The sequence below is a fragment of the Pomacea canaliculata genome, linkage group LG7, assembly GCF_003073045.1.
Source record: "Pomacea canaliculata isolate SZHN2017 linkage group LG7, ASM307304v1, whole genome shotgun sequence".
In the NCBI taxonomy this organism is placed as follows: Eukaryota; Metazoa; Mollusca; class Gastropoda; order Architaenioglossa; family Ampullariidae; genus Pomacea; species Pomacea canaliculata.
Window position 1 is genome coordinate 4,635,678 of NC_037596.1, and position 16,329 is coordinate 4,652,006.

The 16,329-nt window shown below is 35.1% G+C and overlaps 1 protein-coding gene across 1 annotated transcript; it reads left to right on the plus strand.

Annotated features, from left to right (window-relative positions):
• Positions 1-3,326: 3,326 nt before the first annotated feature.
• Positions 3,327-13,661, plus strand: LOC112569206. Its single transcript, XM_025246934.1, has 15 exons — positions 3,327-3,467; positions 4,407-4,533; positions 4,850-4,977; positions 5,767-5,878; positions 6,174-6,298; positions 6,457-6,517; positions 8,701-8,825; positions 9,064-9,190; positions 9,561-9,685; positions 10,207-10,306; positions 10,544-10,668; positions 11,054-11,162; positions 11,586-11,698; positions 12,084-12,192; positions 12,507-13,661. Exons 1-15 carry the CDS (start codon positions 3,418-3,420, stop codon positions 12,681-12,683), a joined length of 1,713 nt encoding a protein of 570 aa, XP_025102719.1. The 5' UTR covers positions 3,327-3,417; the 3' UTR covers positions 12,684-13,661.
• The last annotated feature ends 2,668 nt before the right edge of the window (positions 13,662-16,329 follow it).

A 16,329-nucleotide genomic window follows, 5' to 3' on the forward strand; every position in this document is an offset into this window, starting at 1 on the left:
TAATAATGTGCAAACACAGCTAACTAGGCCATCTGTCACTCATATTTCATTATATCATAGGTTTAAGAAAGAAGGTATAACCTGGGGTACAGTTGTATTAGCCATTTTCTTATCAGGGCTGAAGAAATAAATTTTAGCTCGATACTGCTTAACGTTCCTTCTGTGTCTTTGTGGTTTAAGGTGTACTTAATTTTAAACTAGCTTCAGTCATGGGAGAAAAATTCAAAGATACATTGCAACATCCAGTATCTAGCATTTGTAATCATTTTCTTTTAACAGTGTTAGAAATTTCATATTCCAACTTTCCAGGCATGACTACTTTGCTTCCTTGAGATTTCCACAGAAAAAAATCAAAATTTTGTAGTTGTAAAATAGCTGCCTATCACTACTGTCCACACACACAATAGAAGATGGCTCTTTTTGCTCCACTCCCCGTTCTCTCATTCTTCTGCGTGCAGTTACATGCGTTCTTCTCTTTCTCTGTGTGTGTAAGGGAGAGAGAGAACATTGAAAGAGCTGAAAAACTTGCTAATTTTTTTTTATTCTATTCAGAAATGTGGTACCTGAACATGCCATTCTAAAAACAGGTTTTAAAGAAATATTAGATTATGTTTATCTTAATTGTTTTGGTTTCAGCTGTGAAGCTGACTCATTATTTTTTTTTCTACCACGTGATGCTAATTTCAGTTGTTTTAATGTCAATGTTAAAAAATTATGAATAACAGCAGCACTGCTTTTTTTTTATCCTAACGAGTAAAAACCCAGTAGAAAAAGTTCCAAGTCTCGCTTATGGTAACAAACGCTCACCTCTCTGTCGATGGAAATAAACAAGAAACTGGACTGAGATGTAAATGGCGTTTTCCGAGGAAGATGTTAACAGATCAGCTGAAGCCGTAGAAGCGAAATAAATTGTATAATCACGACAGTGTCAACACTCAGTCTTAGCTTAACATATACATGCGTACTTTCAAATACAGGTTTTTAAAAAAGGAAAAATAAATAGGAAGACTTCTGAAATAGAAGACTCAGACGTGTCCTGGGAAATTACTTCTCTTGGAGAAAGCATGTTACTGAGAACTGCCACATTACTGACTACGTTTCCGAAGATTTGCTTCTTTCCAAGGAGGATAAAGGAAAACCAAAACGAAAGTGCATTTACTGATATTGGCGAACTGCCAAGCTGGGTGTGGCCTAATCTACATACCTAGCACGTCATACAGCAGTGGCCGGTCTCCACAGTCCCATCGACGAGGTAGGTTTTCGCTACTGTCTGTTTGACAAAGCCCTAGCACGAGAAACGTTACATTACATAACACGTGAGTAATCAATGTTTTATTTCATTTTTTTAAAGATTACTTACTTAAATAGTGTAAAGAAAATAAATATGTGAAGATAGAGGATTTTTTTTTGTAGGTGAGATTTTCTCATTATCTTGTGAAGTTCTTGATTGTAACAGTAAAAAGTTCTTTTTTTTATCTGTGTTTATCATACCTTTATATAAATGTCGAGAGATGCCATAAGGAACTTGAAGTCTATAAAGAAGACTAAACTAATCAACTGCTTTCAACACTGGAAATAAATAATTATCGGTGAACTATCAGAAAAGTAGAAAATAGGTCACGTATGCGGTAACAGACCTCGTCCCACTGAGCTTATGCTTTTTCTTTGAGAGATTTCATTTCAAATTTCAGTCTTCTAAACAAATCATCGCATGGGAAAAATCCCATCTCTCATCTGCTACGAGTCTAGTAAAATTTGCACATCTTGGAAAGCTACTTGAAAACAGCTTTCCGTCCCATTTTGTTTGCCCATTAACTGACGTTCCTTCTAGTCGCCATTTATAGGAGAGCAATATTGATGAATTCACGCCAGCCATTTTGGTCATCTATCACTCTGAAAGGTTCCCCAGGGGACAACTGGTTCACTCTTCCACATTAATCACCCAGTATTTTATTTATTTATTTATTTATTTTTTTTATTGCCACGGAGTCGGCCGTCTTCCACGTAACCCGGGTTTTTAGAGAAACATCAGACCTCTGACCAGCATACAAAGATGTTCGTCTTCCGTTTCCTGTAGGAGATGCCGAGTAGTCTCCTGAAACATTTTGTTTCAAACGCCTGTTGCTTTGAATTGATTTATTCACAAATACGTGTTCTTTTTAAAAGTGGATAGTCATAGTTGACATAGAAAGTGGAGTTATAACAGCAATAATCTCATATGCCGACAGGATTACAAAATCGAAAAATGACTAGGTCGTTTCTTATATGATGTTGACGTGTCAAGTATTTATAGAGAACCTTTTCCAAAAGCTAACAATTTTCAATAAAAGACGATGTCAGAAGAATTTTCATTTCGAAAATTTGAAAGAAAACAGCAGCCACAGCTCGTTAGCAAATACATTTACACGACCTAGTAATTTAATAATTTGCAGATTAAATTATAGAGACGAAAATTGTGTTTCTGATGCACAAACTAGAGATCAAACCATTTAAATTACTATGCTATGTCTGTTTTCTGACTGCCACAAATTAAATACTTGCAACGTTTTTCATTTTCCGACGCCTCAAGTTATAAATCATACTTTTATATGAAATTTATTTTACTATTCCAGACGCTTGTCTGAAATAGTAACGCGATATTGTATATAAGCTACAATTAATATATCTAGTACTTATATTATATTTACTTATATTTAAAGTTTCATTCCATGGTTATCAGTCACATCTAGGACTATAAGACTCCACATTATGAGGCTCTGCGACATGGCAAAAAGATAAATACTTTTCTCAACATCCCATCTCTTTACAAAACAATACAGTATAATAAATACGGTGTCCAGTCACTTAATCCCCAGACACTTCATCCCCGACACTTCATCCCCAACGCTCAAGAACAATTTTCATATCATATTGTTGAAGAACATTAAATTTACTAGCTTATATGAACTTTAACTAATGTTGTTGATGTTCAAATGACGTTGAAGTTAAAAGCATGATTTGAATTTGAATTTCAATTAAATTTTTCGCTGACTTCATAATTTTTATAGTTAAGGATTTAGTTTAGGGATTAAGTGTCTGGGGATGAAGTGTCGGGGATGAAGTGTCGGGGATGAAGTGTCTGGGGATTAAGTGACTGGGAACCAATAAATACAATGCAGTACAACTTTATTCATCCCCATGGGCAATTCAAGATATTCAATTCTTTACACTGTAGGAAAAATATAAATATACTGAGCTTCTAAGTTTAGGCATTACTGAGAATGATGTAAAAAAAAAATCCGAGAACGTACGTGTACAATGTATGTTACATAATAATTGTAAGTATTGCTGAATCTTTTGCAGAGAGCTGAACTGTACAAATTTTCTCTGACTTTCTAGAAAAACAGCTCTGGAGATAAATCTCTTTACTTGGCAAGCATGGCATCAACCTCAGTACTCAGACTCAGAGAGGAAGACGATGAAGACAAGTAACTGAAGTTTAGTTTCAATAATTGTTTGATTGAAAAATCTAACATTTTCAGAGGAGGGCTTGCCTTGTGATTGTTAATGCATTTGAAGTAGAATGTTACAGATTATAGGCTCTCTAGGACCATTAGAAAACCACACTGTCCATTCAGCAGCGGTGGGTACCTGATTTCTCGGGAAATGTAAAGGGCAGTGAGAAAGTAAAGTTTCGGGTCCAAGGCAGAACAAAATTATAAGACTTATGCGAAAATAGTATAATTTAATAATTCGTAGTATAGGTCTTATTTTAACTTTGTGTCACCAATAGGTCTTATAATATCTTTGCTTGAAAGCTTGAAATAGTTATTGCTAGACTGAAACATATACACCATAAATATAAAATTAACTGGAAGTGGATCTGTTATTTAGAATATTTAAAATAGTTACCATGAGCATACCTATCAATAAATCCAAATAACAGTTGTTGCTTGCAGCATGCCTTAACGAAATGGGTTTTTTTCTGCACTTCTGTCACTAAACCTAGATAAAAGTTGTTTCCAAGGCATGCTTAATGTTTCTCTTCTTCGTTATTAATTTATGGCTGGAAAATTTATCTTTACATTTGTTGACAAGCTTTGTTATACGTGGATTATGCTTTGTGGATTTTGTGTCTATATTCTTTGCTGTCTTAATGACTAGTGTATCGTGGTGATAGTCATTCTTCTACAGTAGTAACATCTTTCGATGATTTAGCTTCTTTTTAATCAAATAGCATGGGGTTCGTATTTCGTATGTATTTAGTGGTCTGTGTGTGCCAGTGAGCATGCTTGATAATTTTTCGTAGCTCCTGTAGTGTTCAACATGGCAAGCGCTGTCCTCATTGTTTCCCTCACAGTAATAATTAATTTTGTACTATTGCTACTGTGGTTTAATAAAAGAACGTGCTTTACTTTAATCGCCAGCTATACCACGAAACTCTACAACTTTGTAACTTTGCCTCTGAGGGACAGGAGTGTGCAAGATGTTCCAGGGGTTGGTCCCGACACAGCAAAGCGCTTAAAAAATCAAGATTTCACGGAAAGAATATTGGTATACCTCTGTGTCAAAATTTGTGAAGAATTTATATTTTATTCTCTTTTATTTCTTTCATTATCTGAAAGCTAGGTTAGCCAATGCATTGTGATTTGTTGATACTAAAGCGTATTCTGTTTCATCAGCAATTTAGGTCCAGTATGCAGACATTTTGGCCATATATCACTGTGTAACACCTGAATCATTTAGCTATTAGTTAAGTAATATTTTAGTTCTTTATCCCGTTCAAAGTCATCGTCATTTTCTTTAGACTCTCATACTAAAGTAGAAAATTTACCGCTTGAACTTCAATCAAGTTGATTTACCTGTGCAGGAGCATGTTCTTCTTGCATGTTACATCGGTTTTGAAAAGAATGAGAAAAAATTCAAGAAGCACCTCTTAAAGGATCTGGGTGTCGAAGAAGTACATTTTGATGTCATCTTCACTATTGTGAGAAGATGGTGAGACGATCATATGGTCACTATATTATACCTGTTAATGATTCTTAGTTCTGTGCATGAAAAACTTAACCTTTGCTCAGTAGTATGATTTTGTATGCCATCTGATGATCTGCGTCTAGTGCTTTAAAACCAAATAAAGAGTAGTTACAAAAGTTTCTTTTGGCCAACTATTACTCTCAAACGATATAAAAATACCAAACACCAACAAATCTTAAATAAATATACGCAAGGCTAAGACACCCTCGAACGCAAGTAAATCACCCATTTAAAATATATATATATATAAATAACTAAAAACGTTAAAGTAACAATTCAAATTGGTAATAAGAGATTAACATGTCATGAATAAAACGAGCTTCGCTGAATCCTGTATGAACACTTAATATTTCGCTAATCTAATATGAATCAGGTAGGTGAAACGGAATTAAAAAAACCGTTTTTCACTCACAGGTTTACACTGGTTATATCATGCTGGCACAACTTACACCTCCAGGAATGAATAAGCCTTATCAAAATTTTATTTCAGAAAATACAATACAGTGTATGATGTACTTAAACTCCTGTGGATTTACAAATTCAAATGTGGATTCATCCTGTGGATGAATAAAATTGTATTGAATTGAATTGAATTGAATACAAGGACGTGCAAGTTCACGATGGTTTCTTTTCTGTCTTTTCGCCTTTCTTACATTTCTAAGGCATTTTTATCTTCACGTGCTTTGATATTTTCTGGAATAACTATACATAACTATAAACATCTCCATAAGTATGCTTTTGATGATGATTCAGTAACGACAGTGGTCTAAGGCAGGAGACAGACGACGACAGCAGCATAAAAGCCATTTCCCCAGAAGCAGCTGATGCTGTAAAGAAAAGTCTTGAGAAAAAGAAAACTCTTCCGGTATATCTGCGAAACTTTCTTCACATTTCCCACATTGAAAAAGAAACTTCATTGACATACAGAGATGTAAAAATGGCGCATACTTTGTCTGTTCAGTGCCTAAATGTCGAGCATTTCTTATTAAAGTAATAAAGTCTTACAACAAAGTCAGCATCTGGCCTCACTTTAACAATATAATCAGTGTTATTTTATATCAGCCTGAGTTTTAGTGCGCCAGACATTTATACAGAAGGTTAGCCATTGGAACAGAAAACTTCTTGTTTGCTTGTTTTATAACTGTGATGTATTTTTGCAGGCGTATGTTCTCTTTGGTCGCTACTTAGCGTTTGACAAGGATGCTTATAACTTCAAGGGATGGCTGAAGTGTCTTGGTGTCCGACCAAGTTATCGGCGTCGCATCGTGAGCGCTCTGAAAGAGTGGTAGGTTGTATGGTCCTCATTACTGGTCGTGCTGATCTTAAACATATTGCGATTTAATAATGATTTGTTATTATATTGACGACGACGACGATGACGACGACGATGATGATGATGATGATGATGATGATGATGATGAATGATGATGATGATGATGACAGGCATATGGTTGCTACAGTCGTTCCTCCTGGCTCCTCTGAAACCTTACTACAATACGTGCAGGTAAATCCTCGTTTCTTTAATGTGTGGCTGTACGTTTATGTATCAGTATAGATGTTATATCGTGCAAGATTCTGCAGAAAGTTTTTTTTTTTTTAGTGTTTAAGTCCTTACTTATACAAATTATCATCGTTTTCTAGACAGTGCATTAATCAGTACACCATCAGCAAAATTATCAAACTTTAAGGAATATTATGCAAGTCACTTTATCCAATCGAAAAAGGACTCTGAAACATGTTTTTGACCAAGTTTAAGAGTAGCAAGGTAAAGGATTACATTTTACTTATAGAAAATATAAAATGTGTACACATTATATGAACATGGAACATTATGCATACGATTTACAATTATGATGATTAATTTATAAGAAAGATAATTTGTTTGTTATTGTACACTATTTTGTATTATTCATTATAAAAGAAATATTGATGTTTTCTTATCTTCTTTGTCTTCTCAGTGCATATTTTTGTTTTAACACACTTCATTCACTGCACACAATATACAAAACATACATGGCCTTGCATGCTTTCGAAAACACCAAACACTATTGAAACACATTTTATTCAGTACACAGGGAGACAAGAGGTAGAGGTAGGAAATATCGGAAGTATGGAAGAGATAGGGAAAAAGAAACAGAACTAGTGTGGACATCCCAGCTTCTACTACTTGCGCGGGGCGGTCATTTCGCCCCACAGCCTGTCAGTTCCTCCAAACTATGTTTATTTCGTCCCAGACTGATTAGCAACGTCTCTTATTAGTAGTAGTAGCAGTAGTAGTAGTAGTAGTAGAAGGAGGAGTAGGAGTAGTAGTAGAAGAAGGAGTAGTAGTAGAAGGAGGGTAGGAGTAGTAGAAGAGGAGGAGTAGTAGAAGGAGGAGTAGGAGTAGTAGTACAACAGCAGCAGCAACAACAACAACAACAACAACAACAACAATAATAATAGGCAAAATAAAGTCAAAACACCAATTTCCTTCTTTGTAGTCGAAATTGTAGTTCCCCAAAACAATATTCATGTTATAAAAATACATTCTGCATTAAATTCCACAATAGTTTTGAATGCGCATTTTATACTTTATTGCTTAAAGTATTTCAAAACATTATACCAGAAGGGGATATGGATTCTACTGACTAGTGAATCTACAAATTCGCTACCTAGAAAGTGTAAATTTATACTCCAGTCCATAGAAAGTGAAAAAATAGTTGTTCAATTTATTTTGAAAATATATCCTAAAGGTCAGGTAGGTTGATAAATAAACACGTTCATTTTGACATCCAATAAGATAATTTCACCAGCTTGTAAGTGCCTGTAACAAGCGAATCCTCAGATTATGTTTTACATATTTTATAATTTTATTATTGTTTATTTGCTCGATTACAGTGGAACCTCGGTTAGCGAACGCCTCGGATAGCGAATATTTCGGTTAACGAACAAAAATTTCGCTAAAAGTTTGTCTCGGATAGCGAACAAAATTTCGGATAACGAACAGCCACGTGAACCACACGTGACCGACCAGCGTGTCATCGAGATACAGTTACGATCAGTCGTTCCTTATCTATGCGCATCCTTCTTATATTTAGTGATTTTTCTGCTTTTTTAGTAAGATATCCTCAATCATGGCTCCAAAGAAGATTAGGAGCAATTAATAGCAGAGAGGTAATGACAAGGAAGCGGTCAACAAATGAATTGTAAAAGGAAATGATTTCATAGTATGAAGGTGGCATGTGTCTGTCGGATCTGTGATGTCGTATTACCGAGGAGTTTTACAAAAAAGACAGAAGGAACAGACACTGGAAAAGTTTTTTGCTTTAGCCTCAAAGCTACGGAAAGGAGAATCCCCCAATTTTACAATGTCACGTGTGCTCATGGAGGGGGAATCAAGCAATAATTCACTCCCCACAATCCACCCACGCCGTGAAAACAATGTTTATTTAACTCCATTTATATAGCATTATAATGTTTATAGCCTGTATTAGCGAGTTATTAAATCTATTTCCTTTATTTCTTATGGAAAAAATTGTTTCGGATAACGAACATTTCGGTTAACGAACAGCTTTCCAGAACGGATTAAGTTCGTTAACCGAGGTTCCACTGTATTATGAAAAGCTTTTACTCTTGAAGTTATCGACCCTCGAACGTGAGAGTTCAGAGACTCCACTGGATCTTATGACTCTTTGATTATTTACACAGGGATGTTTCTTCGTTGCACGTTTCATCTCTGTTGAGAGAAATCTCGATATCTTCAGAAAGTACCTTGGGAATCAAGGTTATGAAGAAAGCCATCAAAAAAACGTCATCAATGCTATGAAAGACTTGTAAGATAAATAATTTAGTTTATTTCCTACAACCTTTGAGTTCATTTTTTTAATGTTATCATTTCTTGTAGAAAAGACTGATGAGATATGATTTTGTGTTCTTTTAGATATATACACTTCTCTATCATGATGTAGATACAGCTTTCAATGCTGAATGTCGTCACTATATAATCATCACCAGATGTACCAGAAGCTTTAGGATTCGTTGTCCTATTATCATCTTTGTTTTAATCCCCAGCTGTTTCAACAAACATAAGACCTTTGATGAGACATCCATTCAAGACAAGAATGTCAGATGTATACCCGGCATTGATGATATTACAGCTGAACTTCTAAGAAAAAACTTCAAGGAAGGAGATTTACCGGTACGTTCATGCTTTAGCAAGCGACATTCCGATAATTGCCTATATTTAATTTTTTTTTTTTAGTTTGTTTCATTTTTCATTCACTAATATGAGGAAAACACCTTCACCGTAATTTGAGTATTCATTAGAAGAAAAAAAATGATGCATCTTTGCTGTTTGAGTCGTTAATATAATTTGTCAGTAAAACTATGTACGTCCTATAAAAATATTTCATAAATACTTTGCAAATACGTACTTACTGTAAGCAGTATATGTGAAACTAATAAATTTTACACGAAACATCTATCCGTTTAGGTTTCGTTGTGCATGGTGTTTTCACCATGGAATCAACCTGATTTTGTTAAGCACTGATCGTGGGCAATTTGTACAGGCATATGTTCTTCTTGGATGCTACATTGCTTTTGAGAGAGACGATGACAAGTTCAGAAGGTATCTACAAGATGTCGGGATCCAAAGTGAAACTGTCGATATTGTAATCACTGCTCTGAAAGGCTGGTAAGAGAGCATTTCAGAAATGTCCTTATACCCAAAAGCTGTCATTGAGTTTATTGGGATATTGGACGAACTATTACATACACATTGAATCCTAAACGCTTGAAATATTAAAACAAAGCTGTCTATAATGAAATAGTCACAACCTATAAACATAATACCTCTCAATATTTTACCGCTGTTGTAGCCATTTATTTCGAAATCCAACACGTAGTGATCAAAACTTGGATGGTTCCTGTTATCTGCTTCTGGTTAACATCGAAATAGTTTTGTTTCCACTAAGGAGCATCTGCGAATTTTTCACAGATGTCATTATATACCCAATCCAAAGCGTTTGTATGAAAACATTAGCGACAACATAAAATAGAACAGTTTTCTGTTATAGTATGTCTACTATGTGTACATATCTTAGTTTCGAGGAACGAAAAGGAAGCAGATGTGGACAGAGTAAAAATTATGTTTGCTTTTGCAAATTACAGAGCTCATCGTTAGTGCATTTCAGGAATCTTTATGGTTTTTTTCAGGGATTTTGCGACTGATCCTGTAAAGTATACTCTCGCTCGACAAATTGAAGGTTTCACGGCTCGCAGATTAAAGGAGAAAATAACGAAAATAATTTTACCGGTAAGTATTTTGTTTGAAAGAGTGAGAAAATATGTTTTAGTATTTTTGTGTGTTATTACTTTTGTTTATTATACTTTTCCATCACGCACAGCGGATTTAATGAAATTCAGTAACTTCGTATGGAGCTCTAGCTCAACCCTAAATTCTAAGCCAGTTCTGTATCTAGTTAAATAATGTTCTTTCGAGACTGTGTAAAGTTTTCTAAAATTATTACTACACCAATGAATATTTTTACAGGCGCATGTTCTTCTGGGATTGTACGCTGATTTTAAAAAAGAAGACCAGAAAGTCAGAGAGTACCTTCAGAAACTTGCCTTTGGCAGCAATATTGTAGATGCTGTCATCAATGCTCTGAAAGACTGGTGAGATAACCCTTGCCCTTTCAATTAAGCCTTAATGCCAAAGACCTCTTCTTGGTTTAATTATTGTCAATCAAATAACGGCATAGATAAATGAATTTAAAGGGGGTGGATAAACCCACAGTGAGATTAGTAGCATCTCCAAGTATGGATGTGAGTGTGATCGATACCTGATCGATAATTGGCGACCATGATCAAGTCAAATTAGTGCACGTCACTCGGCAATTAAATGAATTATTATTCTGTGACACTGAAAAGGCACTGTTGATGATACAGTTTTGAATTAAGCATGAACTTGCATGAAAAAGAATGTGTTCACTTTTTTCAAGCATGGACGTTTGTTGTGATCACTCATTTGCTTTGGAAATAAAATAATCTTTTTTTCCAGGGACCCTACAACAGATCCTGTGAAGTACAGAGTTGTCACAGATATTTCGGGCATTGACGATGCTACAGCTTCACTCTTGTTTGATAAGATTACGAAGAAAAAACTAGTAGTACGTGCGCACGCACACACACACATATACACATATATATATATACACACATTTTACACGCTAGAGCCTTACATATGCTTCGTATTGTACTGATATCATAATGCTAGGTATTAATAGCAGAAGCATTTGTACTTTGTTTTAAAGATTTCATACTGTATATAGTGTACTTATGCCTGTTCATTGTAGACTTTCTCAGGAGGGAATTATTTTTGCAGGGTTAGAATTGGGTAAGAGTTAGGGCAAGGTTTATTTGAGTGGTTCCTCGACCTATCGAAAATTCCCACATTTTCCAACTGAACCAGTGAATAATCATTTATGTAGTAATTTGCTCTTTACATCATAAAATATATGATGCTTTAAAAATTAGAAATGATTATAATTAGCTCCCCTTATGATGCTAACCCACTTTGTCACAATATGAAGGAATATTTTCGCCTGGGATGCTCCGCTGCTTTTAAGGACAATAATGCGAAATTCAGAGAGTACCTAAAGACCCTCGGAGTGCATGGTGACAAAGTGGACGCCTTTTCATTAGGGTATGATTATGGTTGACATGTTTTGTTTTGGTGTGTGGGTGTGTGTATGTTGAGTCGGTGGGTGGTATGTGCTTGGGTGTTAATGTAGCTTTTGAAGACGTCTAAAAATATCCAATAATAATCGCGACTATTACATTTTCAGCAACATTTAAGCTAACAAAACATTTATTGATAATCATGTCAGTAAATACAAAGCTTTTCTATTCTTTCATTTTGTTAGTAATCTCATGTTATTTCTGTCCCTTTGTTTCTCATGTTTCCATGAAAGATTGTTTTTGGTATAACATAACATTTTTTCATACCCCTTTATTTTGCCTCTATTCAGTATGACTAGAAAATTTTGTTATTTACTTGAATCTTATGTCTGATAAACGATTTTTTCCAGAGACTTTGCAACAGAGTATGTGAAGGGTGGAGTCTCAAAAAGCAACACGGCCAAAGCCAATCTTGCAGCTCAAAGGATCTGGGATGAAATACCAAAAATAAATATACCGGTATATCTCTGTTAGCATAATCTTACTTTACTTTTCTTCTCTGCAGGCTTTTAAAACAGACAAAAACAAGTATGGCTATTTTATTTAGTATTTCAAGAAAAATATTGCAGTTGCATTTGATCAGTGTTATGAAGTATTATAATTTTTTTGAATTTATACAGTCTTTTACTACCTCCACAAGTATTCCTAATAGTTATTTTTTGTGTTTGTATCACCTATTACTATCTTAAATTATAACTAATTATGGTCCAGCTTAAATCTTTATTCCGTAGTTTTCAAAACTGACAAAGATTTTTTTATATATTTTTGTGCAGGCGTATGCTCTACTTGGACGTTACGTTGTTTGGGGGAGCTTCAAGCAATGGCTGACTAAGCTTAAATGTCAGCGCTCGTCTGTAAATGAAATTTTCAATGCCTTGACAGGATGGTGTGATCACCACTCACTTTTGCTGATCAGTGATGCACAGGAAGATGAACCTATGGCACATTAGGTAGCTGACAATAGGAGGAGCACATATCCGAGTGGTTCGAGCGCTGGTGTCCGAACTTACAGGCATGGCGGTTCGATACCAGCTCGCTTCCCTACTCCTCCTGTAGCTAATGCTGCATTTAAAATACCCAGTGACAAAGTACAAGAAGACAAAGTGTGAAGAAACATCACATTTGCACCACTTTTGTCTGCAAGCTACTTTTGTAATGGCTGCCATTTTACAAGTAGAGACAATATTTTCCAATGTCAAGAAATCTTTATTACAATATCGTTTTATTTGTGTTAAGTAGAATTTAGTCCTCAAATATGAGGATCATCTTTGCAAGGTATTATCAGCGCATTGATAAGTAGTGTCTTCAACGAGGAAATTTATTTCCGTTATGAGAATCTCAAGCACCCTAGCTCAAGGCAAAATAGAATGAAGCTTTGTATGTAGATAAGAAATGCTGCGATAAGTTCAAACCTATCTTGGAGGACAACAGCATGACATCCGCACTCGCACCTTAATCAGCTTATGTTTTGCCAAGCAGTTTCGAATTATTTACCACCCTTATATTGTTGTTATTGCACATGCTTCAAGCGATTTGTATCTCAGCTTTCCTATTATACCCTTCATTGCATTATTACTTAAAAATCACTCGTATAAAGCTTAACCATTCTGAAGGATTTGCTTACATTTTAAAAATTTTAACAATTTGATTATTTGTAAAATAATTATTTCATAGCATAAATTGTCGTTTTGTTGAAATCGTTTTTGTCAAAGAAATGAATCGTAGAAAGTTATCGCAGAGCTTTTATTTACATTGTAACCCTGTCATAAGTGTGTGCATATATCCTGGTTTTCTTATATTAATCGCATTATTATTTTGCATGTTTGAATTAGACTGATGCCTCTATTGTGTTTGTAACTATTAACCTTTAGAAACATAGACAATACACCCTTGTATTTTGAAATATTTGAGTAAACTAAAGAAATACATTATGATGTAACGTTTTCCTTTATTTTACTTACAGCTTGTTTTATAAGAATTTCAGTCGAGTTTCAAAACAGCTTTGAAGGTTCTTGAAGATATATGTATATACACCTCAGTGACTTCTAGAGTGCAGGAGAGTGTAATCGACATGAAAAAGATTTTAACTTTAATTTATGAACCCTCCCCTTCTCCTGATCATCGACCCTCAATTTACAAAAAGTGTTCCTTAGAGAAAAAAATATTTTGCAAATAAAAAAAAACTGACTTGCAAACAGTAAACAGGTAAACGCTCATAAAATTAAATTCAAGCAAATGAAAGCAAAGTACATATTTGAAAAGCTAAGGCTTGGTCTTGAGATATCTTTATACACAATTTGTACTTATTCATTTACAGGTAAACTACTATTAGCGATAATTGGCTGTTCTAATATTATGAAGTCTTAAAGTAATGCACAATTAAAATATTGTTAAAACGTGTTTAAAATGATTTAATATACAAAATTGATGCAGTAATTCTGGTCGGGTCCGTCGAAATGCCCGATTCTGTCTTCAAAGACTTAAGATTTTCTACATTTTTTTAAATGTTGCAGCCACATTCCCAATTTCATCTTCCACTACTAGGATCAATACAGATACCAAACAAAATATTAAATCTACAGGTAAACTTATCCTCAATTAAATAAATGAAATACACAGATGTGGGATTGATTTACCGAAATATAATGTAGTATATTGATAGTACTTATATTAAAATTAATTTTTATCTATATTTGGAGTATTTAATATTTAAAATCACTTTTTAGATCACGCAAAGGGCTTCATATTCCAGTTGGTTAGTTCATAATAGTACGTGCCCAGCATATTCAGGGGGGGGGGGGAATATATTCACAGAGACATAGATAAGTACATAAAAATATATAAACACATGCGAGCACATATGTATTTGCACTCTTTCATTCTCGCGCGCGCACGCAAGCACACACACACACACACGCACGCGCGTAAACAAGACATCTATTACCAATACCCGGATTACGTGTTGCTTCGCTCCCGCACGATCAACACGTTAGTGGTCATCTGAAAGTGGTTGCGAACAGTTTATTTTTAACAGACCATTGTTGTCCTGAAGTCTCATGTCATGAATCAGCAAACAGCAAGATGGGGAGAACGCCAGGTTATAACAAAACATGTGGTTCAGGTTATAACAAAGTCATATGGTTAAGGTTATAACAAATACATCTGGCACGAGAAATTTAGTGGAGTCTTCCTAGTTTTAAAATAAGTAAGCAACTTCATCTTTTTTTTATAAAAAAAAAACCCTTTGGCACGTGATGACTACTTACGGCGATAAAGACGCGCGTGCATCACGAGGTATTGGGAGTCTGAGGGGTGAATGTCCGATTGGAATCAATCGTTCCGTTGAGCCTTGTACTGCTTACATACCATCTCTAACCCTCCACTGTTTTATTCACCATACATATCCGGTTTTTCGGGTTCATTGAGATCAAATTTCAACAAAGCTTCAGTTTGGATGACCGAACGACTGGTTGTGGGATTCCTATGCTGTAAGTATTTGTTGTCTGGTGAGAGTTATTCACTCGTTCATATCTAAGAATTGATCATGTTACAGTCTTTAAATTTTCGACATTTTTGTTGATATTTGGCCATCTTATTGTGAGCAAGATGCATATTGTAGGCCTTGAAGTTTATGAATATTATAAATGTAGTTAACAACAATAAACTAATAAGCAAATTAACAAAGCACAAAAATTCTGTATGAGTGGAAAGATGAGCTTGATTACAGACACCCCTAACTGTACTTTTACTTCTTGACCAGGACATCTGCTAACTGCTCCAGCTGTTGTCACCGGTGTTAAAACTGTGTTGTTCCCTAGCTAATGCTAATTCTTACTTGTTAGTCTTTAAGCTTGCAACTAAGCTCCAGCAGGAAGATTTAGCCATCTTATTTAATGCACATGCTGTGCTTATCACAACAGAGGTTACCAGAAGATAACATACTAAATTCATTTCTGAGAAAGACTTTAGGGACAAATTTCTTTTCTGATTAAGTCTTAATTTCTCTAACTATGGAACATTGCTTTTACAAATATCTTCGCCCACTGGGTAAAAAAACCCCAAAACAAACAAGAAAGAAAAAACAACATAGCAGCAACAAACAAACACGTATTTCATTAAACACCTCGAGACCTGCACGACTACATACCAGCATAGAAGAAAGTTTCAGTACCTAAATACTAATTATAATGGGAACTTAAACCATGCAGCATCACGACAAAGATAGATCGCACTCTCTGCGCAGACCAGTGATGAAATATAACAGCCAGTCGACAATGAGGTATGTATAGACACTGAATAACATAAAGATGAGGTACAAGAGTAGAACGTAAGGAATGGATGAAGGTATGAAGGTATGAAGGTATGAAGGGATTTAGATACTATAAAAGTGTGAGATGGAGCAGATCGTTACGTGATGGTTAGCGTGACAGTATTGTTGATCCATTGTTGAGAAACAGGCCTACAAACATAGCCTGCAAAGAAAGAGGTTGTTTGAAAGTGACGTCACGTTTGTACACGAATACGTCTTACAGAGATTAGGTCCCAGCAGTCACACTGACTGAGGTCTTTACAGCGTAAATGTGTCCATACAGTTAT